This window comes from Hakea prostrata, chromosome 1 (assembly GCF_041222555.1).
Source record: "Hakea prostrata isolate BN-2017 chromosome 1, UWA_Hpros_2, whole genome shotgun sequence".
Taxonomy (NCBI): Eukaryota; Viridiplantae; Streptophyta; class Magnoliopsida; order Proteales; family Proteaceae; genus Hakea; species Hakea prostrata.
In genome coordinates this window covers 4,569,524-4,596,402 of record NC_142600.1, presented here as the reverse complement: position 1 = coordinate 4,596,402, position 26,879 = coordinate 4,569,524, and the positions used below count along the sequence as shown (strand labels likewise).

General features: G+C 38.0%; 2 protein-coding genes across 6 annotated transcripts; one reads left to right on the top strand and one right to left on the bottom strand.

Moving 5' to 3' along the window:
• On the top strand, positions 1-19,015 carry LOC149026840 (sporulation-specific protein). Of its 4 annotated transcripts, none has more exons than XM_089156587.1 (11): positions 2-278; positions 2,981-3,145; positions 4,979-5,179; positions 5,365-5,484; positions 5,708-5,745; positions 5,822-5,936; positions 9,246-13,805; positions 16,624-16,770; positions 16,936-17,043; positions 17,131-17,270; positions 18,417-19,015. In XM_089156587.1, the coding sequence occupies exons 2-11, from the start codon at positions 3,068-3,070 to the stop codon at positions 18,691-18,693; spliced, it is 5,784 nt and encodes a 1,927-aa protein (XP_089012713.1). In that variant the 5' UTR covers positions 2-278; positions 2,981-3,067; the 3' UTR covers positions 18,694-19,015. The 4 variants fall into 4 exon arrangements, with proteins under 4 accessions (XP_089012716.1, XP_089012713.1, XP_089012708.1 ...); XM_089156582.1 differs by having other exon boundaries at positions 9,243-13,805; XM_089156585.1 differs by lacking the exon at positions 2-278 and adding an exon at positions 298-626 and having other exon boundaries at positions 9,243-13,805.
• Positions 17,697-25,430, bottom strand: LOC149026839 (membrane-anchored ubiquitin-fold protein 3-like). Of its 2 annotated transcripts, XM_089156595.1 has the most exons (4): positions 25,323-25,430; positions 24,599-24,800; positions 22,593-22,763; positions 19,481-20,315 (listed from the first exon to the last, which is right to left on the bottom strand). In XM_089156595.1, exons 2-4 carry the CDS (start codon positions 24,726-24,728, stop codon positions 20,263-20,265), a joined length of 354 nt encoding a protein of 117 aa, XP_089012721.1. In that variant the 5' UTR covers positions 24,729-24,800; positions 25,323-25,430; the 3' UTR covers positions 19,481-20,262. The 2 variants fall into 2 exon arrangements, with proteins under 2 accessions (XP_089012726.1, XP_089012721.1); XM_089156600.1 differs by lacking the exons at positions 19,481-20,315; positions 25,323-25,430 and adding an exon at positions 17,697-17,764 and having other exon boundaries at positions 24,599-25,313.
• Between the last annotated feature and the right edge of the window lie 1,449 nt (positions 25,431-26,879).

Below are 26,879 nucleotides of genomic sequence, written 5' to 3'. Positions count from 1 at the left end.
AGCTTCAAGCTCGTGTTTTATTACTGACAATTACAGGCTTTGGCGGGATGTCGCTTTATTTTAATCCCCTTTCGAAACCTGATATTTATTTCTAGTCTAGCTCTTTAATGATCAAATCCCATGGCGAAACACTTCCATTTCAAACTTCTTCATCACGAATCCACTTCCAAGATCCGATTCAGACCTATCTTGATCTGTCTTCGCAGCGCTGTCGAACCTTCCGTCGGAAGTTTATGTAATCTCCCTTGCAGTCTAAGCACTAGCAGATCCCGAATTAGGTACGTTTGATGGCTCTACAACATCTTTTTGAAAAGATATTAGTTTTTTTAAATCGAAGGTAGGCTTCGGAAGAGGATTTTACTGCATTCTGTGTCTGATTTGGAGTTTTTCTGAAGTGGAATCTAGTGTAGACTTCCGGATATTTTGTTTTTACGAAGCAATGTTGTACGTTTAACTTTTCTTTACTGCTTTTTCACTGTACTGTTTTCCAGATTCAGGCAAACATTTCGTTTCAGATTCTCATTTTTTCGGTTTCCCTGTTTCTGCAAAGCTGCTTTGTTTTTTGAGTCTAGGTTGTCTATCTGAGATATTCCCGAGGAGCTGTATTCGATTTCTCTCTTCTCCAGGTACAACTTAGTTGGATATTTAAGATTGTGTTAATGTGGTAGTTCATGTGCGGAATTTTAGCTTTGCTCGTTCCGTAGGATTCGAAGCTGATCATTTTTTTCATTTCAGCTGGTTGAGACTTATTTCTAGTGGCATTTGAAAATTCGAGGTTTTTGACCATAGAATGACGTCGTTTGGAATTGTCTACCCAGTTCAAGAGAGCGGATGCTGGGTTTACCTTGACATACGTTTTCATACCTGTTCGATCACATTCTTGGGCAAATTTAGCTTTCTTAAATCGAGCAATTTTAATTTTCGTTTTCTTTGGCACTTATCTCTGATTTTTTCATTTGATTAGTCGGTGTGTCCTTTGAATTGGGTATTACCTTGGGTTCTATCTAGCAGCAACTTCGACAGCTGATGTGTATATACAAGCAGTGTCTACTCTATTTTTCGTGGTGTTGACCTTCTGAATCTAATCATATATTTTCTGCTCGTCATAGGCTTTAAAGGAATCTGATTTCTGAATTTGTCAGAATTGTATCTTCTTCATCTTTGATATAGCTTGGTCTATTTTGTAAGTTTAAATCATTCAAAGTTGTCTTACCATTTAAGTAAGAATGCTGTGCTAATTTCCCCTTCGGTTCCAAAGCTTTGTTTTACTAAGTTGGATTTTAGTTTTGCACTGGTTGGAGGGTTTTCATGTCACTTTCATCTGCTAGCATTTGTACACTTGTTACCCTCTCACTCATTTTTGCTTTTGTTCTATGTATTTAACTTGCTAGTTTCTCATATGTCCGGACATCCCAAAACTAATAGAGATGTCAAGGACTTCACTGTTTTTCCTTTTTGTAGTTCTGATGTTGGAGAAATTTGTCTGGTTATGGTTCTTGAATGCATATTCAATCTGTGTAACTAAATTGGATTTTAGTTTTTCATTGGTTGGAGGGTTTTTCATGCCTTTTTTATTTACCTGTTAGCATTGTTACACTTGTTTCTTTTTTACTTATATCTGCCTTTTCCACCCCACCCCCCCTTCTTCTTCTTCTTTGCTCATTTTCAGATTTTTGGATATCCCAAATTAATAGGAAAGTCAGGGAATTTCTCACTGTTTTCCCTTTTTATAGTTCCCATGCTGGAAAATTTTGTCTAATTCTGGTTCTCTAGCTGCTGGAGAATGCATATTCAATCTGTTTTGTTGCTTCCGCTCTGAAGTGCATTCTGCTTATTCAGGCTTGATAATTTTGCTTTGGTACTCATTCCTCCCACCAAAAAAAAAAAAAAAAAGGGAATTAAAAAAATAAGCAACTAAAATTCTACCTTTGGTTATCTGTCCTCATTCTCCAATGACTGGAAATGCAAATTCATATCCCTCTCATAAGCAGAAAACTGAGGAATAGTCTAGTACAGCATTTCAGATTGAAGGATTGGTTTATGTAATTCCAGGTTTTGTATAATCTTTCTTTATCGTTCCCTCCCTACTTCCTTTAAGCTTTTGACAAGCAATATATAAGAGAACCCATTGATATGGAAGTGCTTCTTCCTTTCTAATACTTTTATGGAACATATGAAAAAGTTAAATATCTGATGTAAACTTTACCTCCTACAGCACTTAATCTTGGGCATTTGAACTGTGCCAAATTTTTAGATTTTGTGTTTTCAACTGCTAAATTGGTTCTCTTTGATAACTTTAGTCTATAAATTAGTTCTATTGACAGGGGAAAAAAACTCTCCAGTCTTCTGAAACATCAGTACCTTGTATTGGTGAATTTTCATCTATTGGTCCTAGAACTGGTGGTTCACGACATTGGGATCTTACATCCCCCAAAATTTTGTAAAAGATTCACTGCTGTCTCTAATTACATAGTTAAAGTCTTGGCATATGATTTATGGTAGGAAGGCTCTCAGTCTCTCTCCATCTAGGTCTAGCTTTTCAGCAGGTTGTCATTCATACCCCAAGTGAACATTTTGGATCTGGTGTCCCTTACAAGGTATGCTAGCAAGCACGTGCACGAACATAATTCTTAAATAACGTCAACATATGTATAGCATTTATGTTTTTCAGTGCTGTTCTGCTAGTTGAGTATTACTTTCTACGACAAAAGCTACGTTGTTGCCGAATATGAGACTTAAACATATGTTTGATATACTTCCTGTTCTTGATGGTTTTGTCAAATTTATCCTTGCATGAAATTTTGTTCTGATGAGGATCCCAGCATCAAGATGAAGTAGCATGTTTCTTGATATAGAGCCAAAATTCTGTCATCATATGCTGAATATTGGATCCTGATATTGTAGTCATTGGTAGCTTGCAATTTCTTGTATAAAACTTTTGGGGCTGCTACATTTGACACTCCTGTGTTATTCTATGAAGGGAGTGGTTTCATTTTGCTATCATAGACGGGAATGTGAAAGTGGAGAACTGATTGTTTGCATCAGATGATCTATTGACTATTCAATAATGTCAAGAATTTCTAAGTGGAAGGATGAGAAGTTGAAAGTAAAAGTGGTTTTCAGGTTGCAGTTCCATGCTTCACATGTAAGCTTTCTTTTCAAAGTTCTCTTGTGTTGCTTGATGTCTTTAGTCTGCTAAGGGCCATCTATCTCTAAATATTTATACCAGATATCCAGGAGGTTCATCTCTTCATCTTGTGTTAAACTAATGCATTTTCATTGATCCTAATTGTTTTGTTTAAACATTTCACATTATGTAGCTCCATTTGATCTCGCTATGGAAGTTTCAATTTTATCCTCTTTTTATGTTTAAGATAGGTAGGTGGTGATATAATTTATTGCTGTGTTGGGATCCCTAATAGTGATTCCTCGATTCCTCATCAAATGCATTATAATTGGTTTGGACTGGGAGAAAAAGAGATAAAGAGATAAAGAGAAAGGAAAGTAAGTTCTTACATAGTAAGTAACTGATCTCTACTTGCTGCAAAATCCATGGCAAAGAGATCCGGAAGAGGCTGTCTAACCAGGAATGCAGATGCATGTATTGATTCTTCAAAGCTTTGAATCCATGAGTACATCAAGGCTAGAACCAGTACCTTGTCATGCAAAAGAAGAGAGAAAGAGGAGAACTGGAAGACAGCTGAGATAATAGCTCTCATGGTTTGACTGGATGTTCTAACCATGAGCCCCAATATTAATTATAACTAAACAAGACATGATAAGTGAACTCCTTAAGAAAGAAGATAAGACAGCATACCCCTGCAATATGAATAAAGAGCTTTAACCTGAATGTCATAACCGCTGTATCTTCAAAATATGCTACATAAATATTTTCTATTTGGAGTTGTTTATCTGTTCGGTGGCTTGTATCTCAAAAGTCCTGGGTCTCTACTTACCTTTTCATCCATCTGGGGACAAACCTTCCCTGAACTCTGTCGATAAAGAGAGCCATTGATTAGGTAAAATGGGCACTTGCTGGAGGTTTATCCATTGGCATGTGTATGTGGGCACTTCCTGGAGGTATGCCTGTCATAATTTTCATTTATCAATAGGCATGTGTGTGTGTGTATGAGAATGAAAACTTGCATATCTCACTTTTTCATGAGAGTAAGACGAGTTGTTGGCACTTCATCACATGTCGTGCTTGATGTGATAGTGAGGGCCGCAGAAACAGTGAAGGATGCAAAGTTCACTCTATATCACTGGAATCTTATTTCTTTGGGCAGATCAATGTCTTGTGGCGGCACCTGGATAGTGATGCAAAGGGTAGGGGTGTGGCGTGAGATAGCATTGTAGGATTTTGTGACGATAGAGATAATGGAGTTGTAACAACAGATGGGTTGAATAGCTGAAAAAGAGAGGGGCCCTGAAGGTCAATAGGAAGCTAGCCCGTATCATTCCATTGGACACTGCTATATCATTGTCTTCTTCACATTTGCAGCAGTCACTTTAGTGCTGCTAATATGCCTTCTTGGTGACTGAGGTTGCATAATTAATTAACTTGTTAAAAGACAAACGTTGAAGAAATACAAATGGTTACTTGGTCAGGTTCTGATATTTTGCATTATGCTAAAGTTGGAGATTCAAACATGGTTGTCAAAGCGTCCACCTAGGCACTTAGGCCCATTTTTGGTCAAGCCGTCAAGGTGATATGATCTCGCCTTGTCACCTTGCTTGGCGTTGCCTTGGTTTTCGTTGCCCTTTATCGCATAGCCTTGCCTTGTCGCCTTGACAATGGATTCAAATAAAGCCGTATATCATTGCAGGTCATACAGTTTGCTGGTGACATGTGATCTCCAGATTTTGATGACTGTGAAATGAACTGGATGTATTTTTGCGCCTTGGAAAGGTTTTATGTGCATTTAAATCTTTGAGGTGATTGATTATTTATTTATTTATTTTGTTTTTCCTGTTTCAGGTTCCTCAAACTGGATGGGATAAGTTATTTGTATCTTTAATTCCTGCTGATTCTGGAAAAGCAACAGCAAAGACAACCAAAACAAATGTGAGAAATGGAACGTGCAAATGGTCAGATCCAATCTATGAGACCACAAGACTTCTTCAAGATCCAAAAACCAAAGAATATGATGAAAAGCTGTATAAACTTGTTGTGGCAATGGTATTAATCCTTTTTAATTTCATCTTGCATTTCCACTTTTGATGCTATTTTGAGTTTGTTTGCATGCAATTGAGCATCATCTTACTCCTATGCTTCTTCCATTGTTTAGAAAGCTCTCTGAGAAATTTAAATTCTTCCAAACCAAAACTAAATTTTGTATTTGCTGTGGATCTTGTTGACATCAGGGTTCTTCGAGGTCCAGCTTTCTTGGTGAGGGTAACATCAACCTTGCTGATTATGCTGATGCATCAAAACCTTGTGCTGTTTCTCTGCCTCTTCATGGTGATTCTGGAGCTGTTTTGCATGTGGGTTTTTGTGGATATTTGTTTTTCTAGTTCATCAGTATTTTCAGGATAACAATCTAAACACTTCCACCAACTGGTTTGAGATAATGAATTCTTCTTTAGTTCCCTGTTTGGTAATCATGCCCATGATGGAGCTGATTCCTTTACTTTTTTTGATAGTATATATATCAATCACAAATAAACTGCTACTTATTTTGTGATTCAATGGATTATTTGTTGCTAGGTCACAGTCCAGCTGCTCACTTCGAAAACTGGGTTCAGGTACTGCACCAAGGACACCATAAACTGAGTGCTTTATTGTTTCAACAAATCTGTCTTATGTTCTCTTGAATTGTAGAGAATTTGAGCAGCAAAGGGAGCTTAGGGAGAAGGGGTTTCGGATGTTGACCAAGCAGAATGATCATGATTCTGTTCAAAAGTTATCACCTTCCACAGGAATGACCAATGACCAGGTATATAAGGTTTTGCAGTTGTTTTGGCTCTTGTCGATTTGAGTTTTCATAATAGTTGGTTTCTTTAATTCTGCTAGAATTAAGGTTCTAAATCGTGGTTTTGTCCTAGTTTTCAACCAGCCAAAAACCAGAGGACCATCATATGTACATAAAAGCCTGGTATTTTCTCCAAACAAACTCAGACCCTGGTTTCAAGGTCTAAAAGATGTTTTCTTGCTCTTATTCTTTTTGGGATGCCTATTTTTGACATTTTGAACCTAATCCATGCATTGGTTTTACATAGAGTACACTCTAAATAATACTTGTGATTTTAACCTAACTTTAGTGCTATATATTGTTCTTGGACATGTAATGGAATAGAATTTGACAGGAATGTAATTTGTTCAGTAAGTGATCTTGGAGCTGTTGGAGATCTTCAAAGTGCTTCAATCTGGTTTATATTGAAGGATTTATGTTCTGAACAGGCTTAGTTTGATATGTTTGAATGCTGTTTGAAGTTGATCTGAATGTAAATAGATTTCTAGGTATAGAATCATGTGAAAATTTTCTCACACATTTAACTGTGTCTTATCATGTTAAGAGTTATGAAATTTTTGGATTTGAGAAAAAACTTAGCATTTAAAATCTTAAAATTACACCTTTGTGCTGAAAATTTAGTTTTTGTTCTTAAATTGTTTCTCCTCTTTTTTGGGTTGAGTGTAACTTTTAAAATTTATATTTTTAAACCATGTTGGATTTGGATTCAAATAAGGAGTATTTGCTTATTTATAAATAATATCTTAATTTGTTTAAAATGCATTTGCTTATTTATTTTTATTAGTTATTGGATTCAATATGGTCTTTAAACCTTGATCACAGGAAAGCTGGTTGTGTGCCTACACTATCTGGTATTCTCTCCCACAAATCAGCAAACTGTTAACTGATAATTTTGACCTTTTTGAGAGATCATCTTCCTTTAAGTCAGCAATCTTGATGGCTATTAAATTTCCCACATATAAGCCAAAAGTTGAGCTTAGATAGGCTGGTCCCGATGAATTTAATTAAATCCAGGATATGGGATAAGAAACCATGCAATTTAGAGCTCCATCTTAAATCGTCCTACATATTGGTACCTTATCTAGGCCTTTTGCCTTGCCTACTATCTGTCTCAATGCTTGTTTTTACTTCAGGTATCTTAAATTTGTATGTATTTACTACATGCAGTATCTTGATGGGTAATGTAGTCTTCTTGAACACTATTACTCAAGTGTTGCAATGACCTCATACGTTATTGGTACTTGACTATCTTCACTTGTAATGCATTTAACATGATTGAGATTTCTACTCTTCCTTTCCCTTACTTAAGCTATCTTTAAAATTTCTTGTTTTCTGCTTCTTTGAGCTTTGATTGTTATAAATATCTTAATGTATCCTCTTTCTTGCTTTTCCCACAATCTTCTTAGCTTAATTCTTGACAAATTTACATCTTTATGGATCCTCTATGTCCTTAATTCTTCGACATGTCTAAGACTAGCTTTCTTAGTTCTAATGGCTGCTTGAACCTTGTCATGCGTCCAAATCTCTCTAATAAAGTTTTCCTTTAGATTTGCTTCAGACATCTTTAGTGACTTTCTTAATATAGATAACCAATGTCTCCCGCAAAGGTCCCACTTTCTTTGTTTGACCACTTCATCAATATAAGATTTCAAAGTTTCTCCTTTTAAGCTCCACCTCATATCCTAGGGCAAATTAACTCTCCTCTTATGAGTCTTAATTTTTTGTAGTGACCATGACCACTGTATATTGTATGGTTAGGCTTTTCCTTGCTTTATCCTTTCATTCATTCAATAACAACCTATTGGACATTCGGAGCTTCTAGTTAGGAAGAATTCTGTTTACCTATAATGATGCTCGCTTATGAAGGTTACTAAATGTTCCTTTCTCTTTTCAAAGCAAGTGATTACTATGGACAAATCATAAGCCACAACAAAGTCTTTGATTAAGGTCCCCTCTGTAGTCCTCTCTCTCCAAAATGTCCAATCTTGTTCATCCTCTATAATGGTTTTTTCTCCTTGACCATGATCACTCCGTATATTAATTTTTTTTCCTTTGACCAAAACCTTGTGTTTACCATGGGGTGCGGGTTTGGACCTTCTGGCCCAACTCGGCATTGAGCCTGAACGGGTTTGGGCATAAGATTCTAGCATTTTAGGGGCAGAGGGCTGGGCCAGGACGCCTTGATTACGGTGAAGATTGGATCACAGTTGAGTATTTGACTAGGGCCTACCTGCTTGGCCTGATCCTACCACCTAGGTTATTTTTAGTAGAAGTAGGACAACAATATGGATTTATGCATTTTTTATTGTTTTGTGATTAGGGTTAGGGTTAGAATTAGAGCCAAGGTCATGGTGAAGTGTCTAACCTAGCCTGCTGGCCCTGCTCGACCTTGTAGGGTCAGGGTTAGGGTTAGGCTAGGGTACTTAAGGCCTGGATCAAGGTTTTAAGAAGCCCTGCCCAACACAGCCCTGTTGCAGCCCTACTCTATATGTTCCTCAAAAGTGAAATGTACTACTTTCATCCAACCTTGCTCAAGGTGTATAGGTGCTAATTCTTAATTATATTGACAGGGTCTTTGATCAGCACAAGCGTAGTAGAAAAAAAAAATACTATGTCAGAATCTTTAACCACCCACTGCATCATTCCTTATTTATCCACTATTTTGCACATTCTACTTGTAGTACTTTTATCCCTTGTATACTGAAGTGTAAAGTAGTCCAACCCCGTAGCTTTTTTACCCTTTCATATAGTCTCTTGAGTATAGGCTATGATATACCTCCTTTTCTTGATAACATCTATCAATCCTGGATTCTTACGTATTAAAGATTCAATATCTCAAAATGCTAATCTAATCCTACGATTTTGGAAAAGCTTTTTTTACCTGCAGTCATCCATAGTGTGAGAGAATCCTTGCCTACTTATCACTACATTTGGTTTTTGACACAACGTATTGCTTAAAGGGGAAACCTAGCTGTTCACTTTTCTCTTCACCAGGATCATAGTGTAGCACGTTACCTGTTGCAAAACGCCCTAGCATAATGTTTTTATGGGTTGCAAAATCCTCGTAAAGCATTTGGCTAGTTTGTATCTTGTTCTAATCTTCATATGAGATCATCATAATAAACTGTAGTACGTGGTAAGGAACTATTCTGTTACAGATTACATATTGTAGCTTATTGCCAGTTCTTAGTCATTGTCTTACTGATAGAATTTCCTAGTCTTTTGCCATATCATGCTTGAACTTTAAGATAATCGTTTTTCTTTTTAAAGCAGGCTGATCTGAGAGTTAGATTCAAGTCAGAATCAAGAGAACTTCCTTCTCTTGAAGAGGATGTAGAGTTAAATGAAGACCATGCTGATTCAGCTGTTGGGATTGATGACTCATCTAACACATCTGAAAGCATTTATGCTGAAAAGCAAGATTCATCCAGCATGCACGAACTTGATAGTCTCAAGAGCGCATTGTCTGGTGAATTAGGAGGACTTTCTCTTAATCAAAGTCATCAACCTGAGAAAAAGGACCCCTCTGATCTTCAGATTTTGCAACAGGGGAGCAGTGATTGGGCCCATGGTTGGAGTTCAGACTATTCTTTGGATAATGACTTGACAACTGTTTATGAAGAGAATAGCCGGCTTAGAGAAAGCTTGGAAGTGGCTGAGTCTTCTATCCTAGAGCTTAAGCTTCTAGTAAGCAATGCACAAAGTCAAGCTAATGAATTAGGTGGTGAGACAGAAAAGTATTCTGAGCAGCTTGCTGCTGAAATTGCTTCTGGAGAAAGATTGGCGAAAGAAGTTACTTCACTAAAAGCAGAGTGTTCACAGTTAAAATTTGATTTTGAACAGCTTCAGCATTCTAGATCGGATCCTCAGACCAATAAGGCATTCATTGAGAAGGAGCATGATTACTTGTTGTTGGATGTGCAGATGAAATGGATGCAGGGTCTTTTGGTTATGGAGGATAAGCTAAGGGAGGTTCAGAACAAGGCATGCCTTGGGTATAGTGATTGTGATGCCGGTTTCCTCTACTCAGACTTAGAGGCATTGCAACACACCCTGCAAGATCTTAAACAGGGAACCACAGATATAGTTTCTCTGATAAATTTACTTCCAACGGAAGTAGCAAAAATGAAGGAAATTGGAGTGATGGCTGTGCAAAGAACCGTACACTTCAATGGTGGAGATGGGGGAAGTTGTTTAGAGGGCTTTGCTGCCAACAATTCTCTACCTGAAGGTATGCTTCACTGTTTCTGCAGACCTGGGCAAATTTCTGTGGAGGCTGAACGTATTGATATTACATCTGCAATGGAGACCAAAATTCATGAACTTCAAATGGAGTTAGAAGAGTCCAAAACTGAAAGAGAAAGCCTTGCCCAGAAAATGGGCCAGATGGAATGCTACTATGAAGCTCTTGTTCAGGGACTTGAGGAAAGTCAGAAGCAAATGCTAGTAGAGTTGCAGAACCTCAGAAATGAGCACTCTAGTTGCCTGTACACAATTTCTTCCTGTAAAACTGAAGTGGAAACAGTGCACCAAGAAATGAATGACCAGTTCTTAAAGTTTGCAGAGGACAGGCATAACTTGGAGTCCCTCAATGAGGAGCTTGAGAAAAGGGCCATCACCTCAGAAGCAGCACTCAGAAGGGCTCGCTTAAATTATTCTGTTGCAGTGGATCGGTTACAGAAAGACCTTAAACTGCTCTCTTTACAGGTGTTGTCCTTGTTTGAGACAAATGAAAACCTTATTAGGCAAGCTTTTGCAGAAGGTTCCCAACTCTCTTTTCAGGAGTATGTCGGAACAGTGAATCAGTGTCATGCACCTCTCCTGGATGAGTGCAAAATACCCACACAAGGAAATCATGCGAAGCTGCTATCTCAGAACCAAAACTCTGATCCAAACAGTCAGTTCCTGGGTGGAGAGTTTCTTTTGGAGGACTTGAAGAGGTTACTTCACTCCCAAGAAGATCGTTGCCAGATAGTTGAAGCTGAACTTTATGAGATGCATGTTGTCTACATGCATTTGGATGTATTTGCAAAGGTTCTGCAAGAAACATTGCATGAAACATGTGATGGCACCAGGATTATGAAAGAGAAGATGGATGAATTAGCCCAACAGCTTGAACATTCAACCAAGTCCAAAGAATTGTTGATGCTTCAGCTGAAAACTGCATTGGATGATGTAGGCAAACTCAGCGAGTACAAGTCTAGTTGTGTTACCAAATGCAGTGACTTGGTGTTGCAGACTCAAATTCTAGAAGACAAATTGGAATCTGTTTCCTCTGAAAATTGTCATCTAACTCAAAAAATCGCAGAATATGAAGGATTGATAATGGAGTCCAGAAGCCACGAAAGCAAATATACAGCATGTACTGCAGAAAACACAGAATTAATGAACTTATTGAAACAGGAAACTCTGGAGAAAGCTGATCTTCTAAAAGATATAAGTGTTCTGCGTGAAGAATTGACTGTTGTTAAGGCTGAATTTGATAATCAGGTTTCTGTTAGGGACAATCTGGATAGAACTGTCAATTTTCTGCAAGATAAGTTGGGGGATCTAATCTCAGCCATGCTATCCCATAGGGAGCAACTCAATGCATCTGCATTTCAAGGTGCATCGTTGCAGCAGGGCTTGCAAAACAATGACATTATCAATAGCGTCTTGCATTTGGGAGAGCTTCAGAAGGAAGCTTGTGAAATAATTATTCAACTTACCCAAGAGAAAAAGGTTATGGAGGAAGAAAGGGATATTGTTCAAAGGTCATTACATGGTATGGAGTCAGAAATTTTGAGCATGAAGCAGATGTTTGCATCTGAATTGAATGATATGGTGACTAAACTAGCTCTATCCAATGCTTATGTTGAAAAGCTTCAGCTACAGCTAGAGGGCCTTGCCAATAGAATCGAGTTAAGCAAGGAATCTGAAGAAAATTATGCAGAGCAAAACCAAGAGCTCTTCTCAAAAGGTGAATCGCTGGAAGTTGAGTTGCAACATGTTGTTACTGAGAACAGGGATATTGCTCAAAAGATTCTGGCCTTAGAAAGTGTCAATCAGGAACTTGAAAGGATGAAGCAAGAAAACCAAGCTTTGAAGACTTCTTTAGCAGCTGACAATGAGGAATATATCAAGCTGGCATTGGAATTTGATAATTTAAAAGCAAGCTTGGGATGTATGACTGCCGAATTGAACTTTGAGAAAGAAATCAGAGTGGAACTAGAAGGCACAATGTCAGATATTGCTGCCCAGTTGAATGAGAAACATCACCAGCTGCTTGGTTTTGACCAACTTAAAGCTGAACTAGTTAATCTAAAACAACTAGTGTCCAACCTAGAAGAAGAAAAATCAAGAGTTAGTGGTATTTTGGTGCATAGAGAGTTATGTTTAAAAGAGGCAGATGAAACTGTTTCATCATTGCATCTCCAGGTAACTAAACTGGAAACTTGCCTTGCAGAAGTATATGAATATTTGCTAGCTGCTGATGTTGAACTCATTTTCACAAGAAATAAGTTTCGGACCAGGATGCAGGAGCTCAACCAACAACTTGATTCTGTGGGTAGGCGCCATGAGGAACTCTCTCTGAATCATCTGGATGTACTGAACACACTGAAGAGGCATACTGCTATTGAAGGACAGTATGCTGAAGAAAAAGGTCAATTGTTGGCAGCTCTTGAGTCACTGAAGTCTAAGTTAGAAGCTTCAGTTGCCGAGAGAAATTTACTTCTGGATAAAGACAAAACAAGGTCAGCTGAATTTGTGAAGTTTAAGACTGAGACAGAATGTGAGAAGTTTAAGACTGAAGCTGCCATTGCAGAAGCTGGTGATGATGTCAAGAATAGTCATAGGAATGAACTTGAAGTTCGAGAATTGAAAGAGATATTGGATACTTTTGAAGAAGAGATTAATAAGCTGAGGTCCTCCAGGGATGAACTGGAAATCACAGTTACTGTTCTCAGAGCCAAATTAGATGAGCAATGTGCTGGAATTTCATTGCAGGGGGAAAATGTTGATGAACTGATGATGCTAAGGGACCAGCACAATGAGCTTACCCAGAAGCTTTCCGAACAAATTTTGAAGACGGAAGAGTTCAAAAACCTATCTATCTATTTAAAGGGTCTTAAAGACCAGGCTGATGCTGAGTGTAACCAGGCTCGGGAGAAAAAAGAATCTGAAACACTATCTGTCACCATGCAGGAGTCTCTGAGAATTGCTTTTATCAAAGAACAGTGTGAAACAAAACTGCAAGAGCTGAGAAACCAGCTGTATATTTCCAAAAGGCATGGTGAAGAGATGCTGTTGAAACTGCAAGATGCCCTTGATGAGGTTGAGAACAGGAAGAAAAGTGAAGCTTCTCACATAAAAAAAAACAAAGAGCTGTCATTGAAGATTGTGGAATTAGAAACAGAGTTGCAGTCAGTGCTTTCTGACAAGAGAGAGAAGGCCAAGGCTTATGATGGAATGAAAGCTGAATTGGAATGTTCATTGATAAGCCTTGACTGTTGCAAAGAAGATAAACAAAAGCTTGAAGCTTCTTTACAGGAATGTGAGAAGGAAAAGTCTAGAATCGCAGTTGAGCTTTGTTCTATGAGAGAGCAGCTGAGAAGTTGTGCATTGCATGTAGGTACTAGAGAGGAAGGAAATACCCAACCAGGCATTGAGGAAGGCACACCCAATGAGAAATTCATGGATGTTGAACAAGAAGTATCATCGGGAGTTCATCAATACCTTAATTCGTTGGACAGAGATAAGCTGCTGAAGTGCAAACAAGCAGAAGATGAATACTCAATTTCTAGCAAAGAAAGCAGTCAATTGAGTTCACCGGTTCCATTGGCGTCCATACGGGTAGTTACTTCTCTTAATTTTGGATCTTCACATTTAATTCTAGCCCACCATTTTTCTTTTAACTTTTACTTGGTAAAGCAAAATTGATGTCTTGTTCCTGTGGCAAGTTACATTATCTTTTATTGAAAGTTCCTAAACTTGTAATGGAACTCATGGTTCATATTAGTGAGAGGTGCACTATTTGGTTTCCAACCTAAGAGTTCCCCATCCCCGGTGAATATGGTTCACTAGATTTTAAGCATCCCATGAGACTGAAGTTCGTCACACAACTGTGCATATATCCTAGCTGCTCCTTTATGCTGTTATTGGGGACTGTCTTTAGGGTCTAAGTAGTAGTTACTAAAGAGTTACCAAATGATGAAAAGAGCGCAGTGAAAAGGATTTGGAAATGATTTTGATTTACTTTTTTCTTGGTCTCATTTTTAGTTTCCTATCTTTCATGACAAAAATAATTTCATGAATTCTAGGAAATTAAATAGCTGTCAGTTGACAAAGTATGAGCCCCCCCCCGTAAGGTTAAGTAAGATAAGGAATCTCTTTCCTGTGCCAACAGCCACAAATGTTGAAACATGGTTTGATGGATTTCATTTCATTTTACTGTATTGTGGTTTATAAACTTGTTAAAATATTAAACTTAAAATTTTCTAAGATTTGTAGTTCCCTATATTGTATGAATTTTTTCCATCAAAAATTTACTTGAATGTATTTGTGTGGCTTAGTTATGGTTTTAGTGCTTGGTACTGGAACGGGTATATACTCAGAACTAACATGGTAGCGATCTATTTCAGCAGGGATCGGTAGTACTGGACCGATTTGCCTTGATTTTCTTAGAAAATGGACTTCTCTGACCTTTTTCACCCCTTGTCCGTACGATGCAACTGCTATGGTATTGGCTCAGCATATCAAACAATGCAGTATCAGTTGATATTTTTTTTCACATATATATTGGCCGAACATTTGGCACCGGGTTTTGCCCTTTATATTGGCTGAACATTTGGTTATTTCTGTATTTTTTTGGGAATCTCCATTAGTTTTTCTGAATTGTGACTTTGGCTTCTGGAAACTGAGGCTAGATCTATGTTTCATGTCTGTGCTACATACTAAGGGTTGATGGGTTGCAACTCAGAACAGTTCATTCGGTCACCTCCCAAGCCCATCTTAGCTTGGATTAGAGATTTTGTGCTTTCTAATGTTCTTCTCTATTTCTTCTGTCATGCTAATGTAAGTCTCCCAGATGCATCAGGGTAGGTGGTCAAGTACTTGTTTCAACTCAATAGTTTCTTGAGAATAGATGCAATTATCAAAAATATTAGTGGACTTTTTCCAATGGGTAGTAGAGAAACACATGCATATTTAGGTCTTGTTTACAGCTTGATGTGAATAGAGCTGTCTGGAGGGCAAGGGACCATGTAACTGACCCCATTAAGTTGGGATAAGGCTGTTGTTGTCTCCACTGGATTGTTTATACTTAATTGATGAAGCAAATGCTGTCAGCAGCCGGTTTCTCTTTTCCCATATGGTGTAATCAAATTGAGAGGTTAACCATAATGAAGCCATCAATAGGGTTGCAACAGGGCCAGGCTGGGCTAGGCTTTTGCTATCCCAAGCCCAGCCCTATATATTCTAATCTAAGCCCATTCCCACCCTGGCCCTAATTTAGGACCAATGACTGACCTCGTGCCGCTGCTCCTCTTCTCTTGGCTTCCATGAGGAGGAGGCTCGAGCAAAGCGAGAGGGTCCGAAGGAGTGGAGAACACAACTTTTCGTCTGCGCCTTGCTCCTACAACCATTAAAATGCTGAGGTTTTCCATGGTGTCCTTTATTAGTATTTATAAGACCTCAGAAGCTAATGAAACTATTTTAGTAAAATTCAACCGTCTCAACTCCCGAGCAATCGCACCAAAGACTCGAGTTCCTTTTGGATTTCCTTCTTGATCAATGACAACTGCGTTACTGTCCCCGACCCTAAGCCCTACAGGGCCAAGCCAAATCCATTCCCACCCTGATTAGCCCTATCCTTGGCTTTAATTGGCCCTGTCCCCAGCCCTTATTGGCCATGTCCCCAGCCCTTATTGACCCTATACTTGGACCTGGCCCTGATTGGCCCTATCCTTGTCCTTATTCCTAATTCATTGAGATCAAGCATCAAGGACAAAATTAGGGCCAGTCAGGGCAACAAATCAAGGACAGTCCCGGCAGGGCAATGAGTAATCCTAGGCCCTCCCTTGGCCCCAGTCAAGGCCAGAATATTTTGGCCCTAACCCGTCCTCAGGGTTAGAATCTTGAGCCCAAGTCCTATCCGGGCTCAGGGCAAGCTTAGGACCGTCAAGGCCAAACTTTCTGCACCCCTAGCCATCATCACCAAGGAATGCATTACATCATTTGTAGTCACCATAGACCACGGTTTATCCTGTGTCTATTGTCTAATAGTACCGGCCATTTATCTACAAAAAGTTTCTTATACTTGTCTAAATGCTAGGCCCTAATTTTCCTCAGAAATGGAGAATCTTGATAATTATCAGTTGGCACTGCACATGTTGTGGCCCTAATTTTCCTTAATAATGAAATGCTCTCCATAATTACCAGTTGGCATGCATATATTGTAGCCATATTTGGCAGCTGTAATGAGAATATGTGTTGTGTGATTTCTTCTGTTATCTCCGCCCTTTTTTGGTTATGGATCTGAACCAGGGACTGGTTTCTTCTTTTGTGATCTTTTTTCCTGTAAGCCTGTTCAAGGATACTATAATCTTTATTAGGTTATTACTTGGTTTGGTCCCCACAGTCAAAACTAATCTCTGAACTTACAACTTAGCAGGATAACACTATATCACAAAGTGCACTGGGAAGCCCAATTCAAGTAATTACGGGTGAAGAAGCTCTTCTTGAAAGTAATGTAGCTCTTAACAGTGATCATTTCAAAGCCCAAAGCCTGAAGTCTAGTATGGATCTCCTACATAGAGAGGTAACTATGGTTTTGAAGGAAACTGACAAGCATTTTAATCTCTTCTTTATTTATTATTTTTCAAAAGTTTTGACCATGTAGAAAAATATGTTTGTCTTGACTTCAGAGAAATTCTTCAGAGGGATGTCTGATGTGACCTGTTTTAAACCTGTTGTACTCTTGCAGTTAGAGAGGATAAAAAATGAAAACTTGGTTTCATCTCTTCCACAAGATGACCATGAATGTGAACCCGCTTTTCCTGGTTTACAAAAAGAATTGGTGCAATTGCACGAGGTATTTTATGCATACATTCTTTCCAACCTTCTGATATTTGACCGTCTCTGTGAAGTTTTAATTATTCTCTTCCTGTCCTTTTAACAGGCAAATGTACAATTGGGAAGCCTGTTTCCTTTGTTTGATAAATTTACGAGTGGAAATGCATTAGAAAGGGTACTTGCATTAGAAATTGAGCTTGCGGAAGCATTGCAGGCAAAGAAAAAGACAACTGTTCATTTCCAGAGGTAATTCATCAAAATTTGATGTTTTGAATTCTGAACAAGCAAAAGCTACAGTGCTAATGGTGGACACACGGAATTGGTTTTTATTTGTTTTTCTTTTTTTATCCTTTTATTTTTTTATTTTAATAACCTCTTTTCATAAACTTTGCTAATTATTTTTCTTTTGTAGTCTTCATTTCATTGATAACTAGGTTAAATATATATTAACCAATGTCAGATCTTCTTGTGATATAGTTTAGTAATTTAGTTTGACATGAATTTCAGTCTGTGTCCAGAGAGGGGTGGCAAGTAGATATGATAATGTAATTAAAGATATGTATGAGGGCATGGTGACTAGTGTGAGACCTGTAGGAGGTGAGGGTGAATTTTCTGTTACAAATGGTTACGTCAGAGATCAACCTTAAGCTCTTACCTCTTTGCACTTATCACGGGTGACCTAGCAAAGAGCATTCAGAATGAGGTCTTGTGGCATATGCTTCTTTGCTGATGGCATCATTCTGGTGGATGAAAAAGTTCAGAGATTAGAACAAAGAAGGTTTGTGTGATGTGTAATTTCAATCACATACTATGATGGTTTACCGACATAGTGCATATTGAGTAAAAAGAGAGATGCAAAGTGGCCATTTAGATGTCTGGTGTCAATCATAAATAAATAATGTGACATAGAGGATGATATTTAATAGAGAAATAAAGTCGGAGGATGAAGTAGTCAAGTAGAGAGGTGCATCTTGGGGCGCTGTGATAAACATATCCCTTTGAAGATTAAGGGGCATTCTATATGACTGTTGTACAACCAGCTATAATATATGAAGCAGAATGCTTGGCAGTGAAGAAGTGCCATCTTGATAAATTATCTGTTGCACAGATGAGGATGTTAAGGTGGGTGGGTGAAATGCTGACTTGTAATTTCCTCACATTACTTCTGTCTACTTAACCTGGCTTTTGATATTTAGTTTGTCTTGCTAGAACTTCAGTGGCCTTTTACATTGCCTGTTTGCCATTGCCATTCTGTAATTAGGCAACGCTGCTTTTTTCTTCTTGAGGCTAAAGAATAGGCATTGCTTTGACAACAATACGCTTATCTGATATGACTAATGGAAATATAAATCTCATGTAATTGATACATTTTTCCTGTCTTGGATGGTTCAGTTCATTCCTGAAGCAACACACTGATGAGGAAGCTGTATTCCAAAGCTTTAGAGATATCAATGAACTGATCAAAGACATGTTAGATTTGAAGGGAAGATACAGAACAGTGGAGAATGAGCTGAAAGAGATGCATGGTCGTTATTCTGATTTGAGCCTACAATTTGCCGAGGTAGAAGGGGAAAGACAGAGACTCTTGATGACACTCAAGAATGTTAGAATACCCAAAATGTCTTCCCGCTTAAATTTCTCTTCTTCAGCCAGCATTGAAGACTTATGACAGCAACAGCAAAGGAATGAATGGAAATCATCTCAAGTCGTAGAGATCACCATTAGTTCTGGCCAAAAATGATCCAATTTTGGCTGTTTTTCCTGGAAGGGTGGACTTTTATCATTTGTAAATTCAAGCATCATAACTCTTGACTTTGAAGTCAAGGATGAGATGTTATCTTGATTTTGTATAAATAATAAGTGTTGTCTCCCATTTCTCATGGTCAGCCAAGAAATCGTGCAGGATCCCTGTGGCACATTCAACTGTCCATAACTGGGTACATAATTCGTTGATGCTGTATAGTAATTATATTCTTTCATTGATCTGACTAGTTGGAGGTTTATGTTGTTGCACTTCAAACAGATCCATTCCTTTCTTCCAGCATGTAGCAGATATCTCCAAAGCTTTTTGCCTTCTATAGCTCCTCGCATTTACAGGTCAGCATTTCAAGTTATTATCACGGTTCTCTTCGAGAAGAGATCCTGGTAGAATCTAATTTTGCTCCATGGATACTTATCCCTGAAAGTTGGCTCGTTAAGGTGAGGGTGTACTTTCTACATTAAAATTTCTTGAGTGTTATAGGGTCTACCTTTTTCCTCTTTTTTTTTTTTTTTTTTGGTGGTAGAAAAAGCAAATATATTAAAGGAAACAGAATATCCAGTGGAGCTTCTTTCTGAGTATAAACAGCTAGAAGTGCAAAGGATCCCCTGTGCAACCCATCCACTGTCTAAACGTCTTCTAGGAGCAGATTGCAACTGAAACCAGACTTGAGAAAAATCCACTGAGACTAGAAATCCTGGATTCCAGGGTCTGCTGAAAAGGATAGAAGAAACAAGGGTCATACCTAAACCTAAATGAATAAGAACCCTACATGAATGCTGCTGTGAAAATGGAAGTGTAATTTCCATCATTAATGCAACTTCTGCTAGCACCCAAAGCAAAATATTTGAGGCAACAGAAGGACAAGAAACTGTAAAAATTAATCTGCTTTAACACTGGAAGTCTAGAACGAAGCCAACGAACGCCAAAACCTGTCTTGCATAGCAAAACTCCTCCAGAGCCAGCCACATTTACCTCTACCACCTCAGACCACGTCCATAGGAAGCTATATTGTTCCTTCACTGTTATTAACAATGGTCATCCAAAAAACTATTCAAAAGCTATGAAAATGGATTATTGTTCATCGATCAATTAGAAAGCTAATGAGCAATTACAAAACCCCACACAAACTAGACCACCATTCTTTGTATTTTTTCTGTGTTCCACCCAGGGAGATCCCTTGTATGCACCTCGACCTTATCGCTCCACACAACCGCCCCTCCCAAAAAAAGAAAAAAAGTATCATTTGTACTCTTTCCCTCCAATGTTGGAGGCCAACAATGATTTTCCCAACAAGAAACAACACATTCACTGACAACAAATGAGTATATCCCAAGCTTCAAACTTCTTTGGCAGGCACTCTAGAGTCCAGGCTAACTACATATACTCCAATCAGCGTCCCAGCAGCCTTTATACTCTTAAGACATGTGGAAGGCAATGACAACCAACTGAGAGTACTGTCAATCTTGCATCTATAAGTCACAAGATCGAGCACAAACATCTGGCCTTTGGTGAGCCAGCCTGCTGTTTTTCTGTACCAAATGAAACATGATGTTAGTATTAAACAGATTTTGGCCAAGAACTAGCAATTTGTGCCCTCGAGAACTTAATATTGCTCCTATTGCATTTTTCAAGACATGTAAAATTGTAAAAGACAGACAAATGCATATGATCAGTGCAGAACTGATTAGCTTACCCATGTCTGTGCTCAAATCCTAAGAAAGAAAAAGAAACTGTGTTGCCTAGGTGGTTTAAATACTGTAAGGATTCCTAAATGATTCGCAATGAAAGAAATCTCATGTGTCGAGAAAATTATAACCATTATGTGGGCACCTTTTGCGGAGGCTTAATAGAAGTTCATGTGGTCAGACCTCAAACTTCACCTTCACTAAGATCTTCAAATAAAAAATAGTCTAGTATAGTGCAAAACAGAACCATAGCTTAAATCTCAAAAAGATCATAGTTATAATGTGTTATTTCATACTCAAGAGGCAGACATGCCAAAGTAGCCATATATGGTGTAATGCAGCAGACGTGGATGGCAACGACACATATATAACGGTTGTAGAGGATGTTCTACTTGATGGACTGACAGAAACGGGAATTTTGTGTAAGGCACAATTATAAAGGGCACAATGTATATGTCTCTGGATCACATATGGTGCTCCTGCTTTAAGAGGTGAGTGTAGAGCAAGAGTATCCTTGTGAGCTAATCTTGGTTCAAGACCTATCTTCATCTACTTAAAACTATAAATAACCATCGACCAGCTTTCCTGTCCAAAGAAAAGAGGATTCTAAAGGTGGAGAGACCATCAGAACCTAAAAGGAAGCACCAAATTTCTTAACAGATTCCTAGTATACGTTCAGTTGGCGGTTAGCAAACAGTTTTGACCTATGAATGTCATGGTGACTAGACAACCCAAGGCGTTAAAGAGTCACAACTAGATGACTAGCAGGGGCACCTAGGCGATGCCTAAAAGCTCTAGGTGTGAAATATATGACTACATTTATCGCAATAAAAACAAAAACTCTGCCTTATTTAAAGATTATGAAATGCAGAAACAAGAGAACAAGAAGCAAAGTGATGCCACACAGCAGTATTCCGAATTAAATGGGATTAGCTACATGGATCTTTGCCTTATCTCTCTACAAGGTCATACTTGAAGCAGGTCCATGCCTTTCCTCACCACCTCCAATTGTCACTATAGACCTGCCCCTACCTCTCTTAGAATCTTCAATCTGAATCAAGCAATTCCTTTGAACTGAGTATCTAAAGGGCCTACAGTGAATGAGACCATGCCACCTCATAAGTCTCCCAAAGCTTATCTTGAATCAGGAAACTTTCCAAATTAGTTCAAATATGACCATCCCTTGTTATATACTTCTTAGTTTTGTCACATCCATCTCAACATCCTCATCTCTACAACACTTAGCTTATCTATATAGCACTTCTTAACTACCCAACATTTTGCACCATAAATCATAGTCAACTGTTTGACACTCCTATAAAATTTTCTTGACCATACAGTACTCTAGATGCGTCTCTCCACTTCATACATCTAAATTAATCATTTGAGCAAACATCATCACTTATATTACTTCCTTCATACATGATGAACTCAAATATGTCAAGAGTCACTCTAGCGGATCTCTGTCTCATCAATATTCACCACCTCATTAATTGTTCCTGTGTGATTAAATTACTCACCAGATACTCTGTCTTTGTCACCAACATTGCACATCATGCAGTTAGCATACCCAACAGAATAACGTTCCATTCAACTGTAAAGGTATGCCAATAATATGGCACTAAAAGTTTAAGACACTGGTTGAAGTGCCAGCAATAAGAGATGGCCAATCCTAGAATATGCTTAAATAAGTTACAGTTCAGCATAACCAATCAAAATAAGCTAATGCAAAGATGACAAATAATAAAAAGACATGTATACAATTTGGCCCCTTCCAAAACGCTTGCAAAAATAGTTTTAAAAAAATTAAAATGATTTGCAAAGTGAAGTCCCTGAATACCTTCCGTATTTTAAAATTGGGGGTTGGGGGGGGGGGGGGGGTTTGTCTGTTATCTCAGTCAAAGCATCATGTTTGTGACAGATTTCGACACCAATACTTGTCCATGTAATGTAGGTACCCCAACAATGGTGCCTATTTTTCAGGTTAAAAAAAACCTGGTCATTCAGAATGGACATGACCTGATAGACAACTAAGGTAAACTTGATTCACATGATAAGATACAAGCACATCTTAAGTGATATATTCTGTAAAAATGAAAGATAATGCGTTCAGTGGCATACCACCATTCTTGTCTGATAACGGAGGGCGCACAACAACATGCATGGTGATGATTCCGCCTGGAATTTCATGGATTGGTACTCTGCACTGTGCAAGGGTCCTGTTATTTTCCAATATCTTACCTGCACTGATGAGCTTCAGATCACTTGCCGTTCTTGGCCCATTTTCTTTGTCTACCAAAGAAAGAAATAACTCAGAGAATTAGACATAACCAATAACAAGAAAGTGGATAAAAGATGAATATCCAAAATCAACAGTCACACTTCAACTATTCTTTTTTTAATATAATATGAACCTCTGTCACCCCCATCCCCCAAAAAACAAAAAAGGGAAGAAGACAAAGGTACTATGGCAGAAAAACTCATTCCTTCTGGTAAGAAAACAAGCATGTAACAACATCACTGAGCAACAAAGTGAAATCACTCCTTGCTGAGATAGCTTACTTTAGTGATGTTCATACAGTCACTCTGAAGCAACATTCCTTCTGAATAGACAATGAAATCCAAATCATCTAAGACATCAAAGAATATTTGAGGTTGGCTACATCAGTGTTTCTAGGCCATTCAGGGCCATGCTGTCACTGTGCAAGTTCAGAAAATAGAATCCCTATCAATCTACAATCTTAAAATTTTTGAGATGCCAAAGCACTTGGATAGAGAGACTGAAAGATTGATAGCAAGCAGGAAAGCAGACAAACATCTTGAAAAAGGTTGAGATCATCCCAGCAGTTACTACAGAAAAATTGTTAAAAGAAAGTATATAACCATCACACAGATGGTGTGGAGTGTGAACTAAAAAGCAAGAACCCAAATGGGGGCACCTTAACGGAGTATGACCAACAATGTAATTATGGGTTCAATTCTCTGAAGAAGAATAACTGTGATGCATCTGAAAGAGCTGAAGCTGGCAAAATGGGGATTGGTGTGGTGATCCGTGATAAGACTGGGAAGGTGCTTGCAGCTGTCTCTGATCCTGTGCATTTTTACCATATTAGCACAAATGCACAGGGGAGGCTCTTGCAGTTTGAAGGGGATTAATGGAAGCCATTGAGCACACTGCATCAGAGATGATCATCAAGTACAATAGTCAAGATGTAATTCGTTGGATCACTGATCCTCTTGCTGTGATGCCGAGTGAGGTAGTTCCTATTGTGCAGGACATTAGGGGCTTGGCTGCCAGTGATACCTCTAGTACCTTTTCTTTCATTCTTAGGGAGGCCAACTCAGTAGCGGATTCCTAGCTAGGAGGGCTCTATCATTGCAGGGTAGGATAAAATGGCCCGAGTCCACTCCATGGCTTGAAGTATTGTGTACTTCTCTAACCTTGAGATCTTGCTCTGCTTCTGAACAGAAGTCGTTTTACCCAAAAAAAAAAAAAAGCTCTCCAAAAAATAGAAGGGAGAGAGAGAGAGAGAGAGAGAGAGAGAGGCATACATGATGAGAGAAAATTAGCATTATCTAGATGAAACAGAACCCACTCATTAAATCCCACATAAACTTCATAAAGACACATTGATCATTGGGTTGGACTTTTACATGCTGCACTATGTACATATCAGCGAATGTCGCTTGAGATTCACCAATTACATGCTCCTATGACTAAGAATCAACTTGCCAGCGCTCAGGGTTAGAGATACCATACAAGAATATCTCTGCTTTTCTGGTATGATAAAATAAATTGTCGATTAAATCAACACAGTTTTAAAGGCAGGAAGAAAAGAAATCCTCTGTCAATATCTTTATGGCAAAAAACCAAAGCTTAAGAGCAAAGATTCAGGAGAAATTCAAATAGGAAATTGTGGAATAAACCAGAGGAAGGAGATTCACTAGTAAAGCTAAATAGCTGGAAACTTTGAATCCAATTCTGGAACCATCACTTGAGAGAAGAAGAAAAAAGGTTATTCCTTGAAAAGGAGAATTTAATTAAAAAAAAAAGAGCAAACAAAGAAAGAGAAAATCAAAATACATCAATATCCATTGCTGAAGGAAAAAATGATATATTTTCTAACCTTTGGGCCACTGAGCAAGGATGCGTTCCTTGAGAGTTCCTACAGTGATGGTAGGACTATACTTGTTGGGTCCAATGTCTGTTCCATCGAAGAGCCTGAATTTGAGTTCAATCAATTCCTCTTTAGCCATTAATTTACCTTTAAAGATAATCCACCTGAAAATTTATTCACTATTCCCTCCTCCCTTCACATCGCTAAGATTCTACAATAAATTCAATAAGATTTTTAACACAGTGACCTGATGACCTCTTATCATGTTCATCAGAGAACAACCATCATCAACAAACCCAGTCTTAGTCTCTTAGATATGAAAACATCAGAAACAAAACAGATTTTCTATATTATGTTATCACCCAGTCATCAAGTAGATTCATAGAAATCTCTTACGGGCAAATAACACACTACCCTTATTACCCTGAAAATCCCCCAAAAGCTTCTCTTTTTCCACTTTCCTTCAACACCAATTTCAACTGCAGTTGCGGAAAATCAAAACCATACAAAACCCAGATCAATCTCCTCAATTAAACTAATAAAGCATAAAAAAGCCGATGAAAGAACTATGATGTTCAATTAAAGTTCGTCCAAAATGAATGAAAAAATAAAAGATAAACAACTTTACTCCAAAGATAATATCTAAATCCAATGAAAACCCATTTTAGACGCATAAGAAATCCGTGATAATGAAGTGAAAAGAAACGCTTTCCAGCTTAACGTAAGTACTAACCTTCTTTTGTTAAAGTTGACCACTAAATGCCGAACTCGAAAGCGAGTTTTTTTTTTTAATTTTACTGAAACGCCAAAGAAAAAGAAATGACGTTTCTGAGAAAGTTTTCCTTACTCTACGGTGAAGAAATCGTGGAATCATCAATAATAGACCAAATCTGTCACTTTGATTGTCGATAATACATATAAGATCCCCACATTAGCTGGTTCCCCTGCTTAAGAACGTTTGGTTGGCAAGATATGGATGGAAAATTAAAAAAAGAAAAAATAAACAACGAAAAGAGAACATTCACGCATTATTAATGTCATTATCTGGTATTCTTCACGAACGAGCTGGTGATACTTATTTTATATGAGATATACTTGTAGAGATGTCAACTGTAAGTATTATTATTACTATTATCATTTATTTTTATAGAACTGTGTGGAATTTGCAGGGGAATAGAATGTTATTGGTTTTGATATTTGATTATCTGAAGAAAGGGTTAGGTAAACTGACCCATTAACAAATTAACAAATATAGCATAATTTTCTAACATATAATTCAATATTGAAGTTTAAAACGTTGATTAGGTAAAACCACATCAAGAGGCTTGTTCAAGTTTATCTAATTCTGCTGGAGGTATCTAAGTTAGATGATCTTTCTTCTTCTCAACATAAATCTTTCAGTCATAAGCTGGGGAAAAATTCATTTGTTTGCTGTGAAGCAGTGTACAACAAGAATACAACACGTGGAATATGCTAAATAGAAGACTAAGATTAAAAGACTGATTTTGAGGGAAAAGAAACCCAGTTTTGAGACCCATTTAGACTATATCCACCCGTTTCTTATTAATCAGCTCAAGCTCTTCTCAACTCTGATGATTTCCCTCACCGGATCCAAACTCCCTTTATTCTTCAACATTATTTCTTTTGTTTTCTCTTGCTTTCCCTTCGTGTGTTGTTCCCCACTCGTTTGGGAACCTTTCTTGACTTTTGAATCTTGGTGCCACCTGAGAAGGAAACGATGTTGATGAAGAAATGGAGTCTGGATCCGGCAAGGGAAGTTGTCGGACATGAGAAGTGGTTGAGCTAGATTTTTAAAAATGTGTGGGTATAGGCTACATGAGTTTCAAAATTGATTTTATTTCCCCACTTAGAGATCAGTTTTTTAATTTTTTTTATGAATAAAATATTAAATTAAAGCAAGAAAAAACGAATGTACATGAAGGAAGTAGGAGGGGAAGGGGGAAGCCTTCAAGGAGGCAAGAAGGAAGAAGAGAGACCCCAAATAACAACAATAAGCATATTTCTTGGTCACACAGTAGAGAGACATGCACAACAAATGATTTTTTCCCCAATAAACTGTACCTTGAGGCAAAAGTTGGATGTTGCTAGTTCAAAAGCAAATGACTACTAGGATGATGCATTTGGCTGCCGATCTTGGTGGGTTTAAGATTAAACCAAATAATTATGAAAATAATAAACTTAACTTAAAATGGGTTTCTCATTAAAAAAAATATTGTGATTTAAGTAAATGGAACATCAGAGAAAGTACCTGTGCTACATAGCTATTTGC

Excerpts from the sequence above, each read along its gene's own strand:
- LOC149026840 (XM_089156582.1), top strand. The coding sequence starts at position 3,068 with ATGTCAAGAATTTCTAAGTGGAAGGATGAGAAGTTGAAAGTAAAAGTG. Across the intron at positions 3,146-4,978 it reads TGCAGTTCCATGCTTCACAT|GTTCCTCAAACTGGATGGGA; the intron begins GTAAGCTTTCTT and ends TTCCTGTTTCAG. Across the intron at positions 5,937-9,242 it reads CAGGAATGACCAATGACCAG|CAGGCTGATCTGAGAGTTAG; the intron begins GTATATAAGGTT and ends TTCTTTTTAAAG.
- LOC149026839 (XM_089156595.1), bottom strand. The coding sequence starts at position 24,728 with ATGGCTAAAGAGGAATTGATTGAACTCAAATTCAGGCTCTTCGATGGA. Across the intron at positions 22,764-24,598 it reads CCTTGCTCAGTGGCCCAAAG|ACAAAGAAAATGGGCCAAGA; the intron begins GTTAGAAAATAT and ends TTTCTTTGGTAG. Across the intron at positions 20,316-22,592 it reads GTTATCAGACAAGAATGGTG|AAAAACAGCAGGCTGGCTCA; the intron begins GTATGCCACTGA and ends CATTTGGTACAG.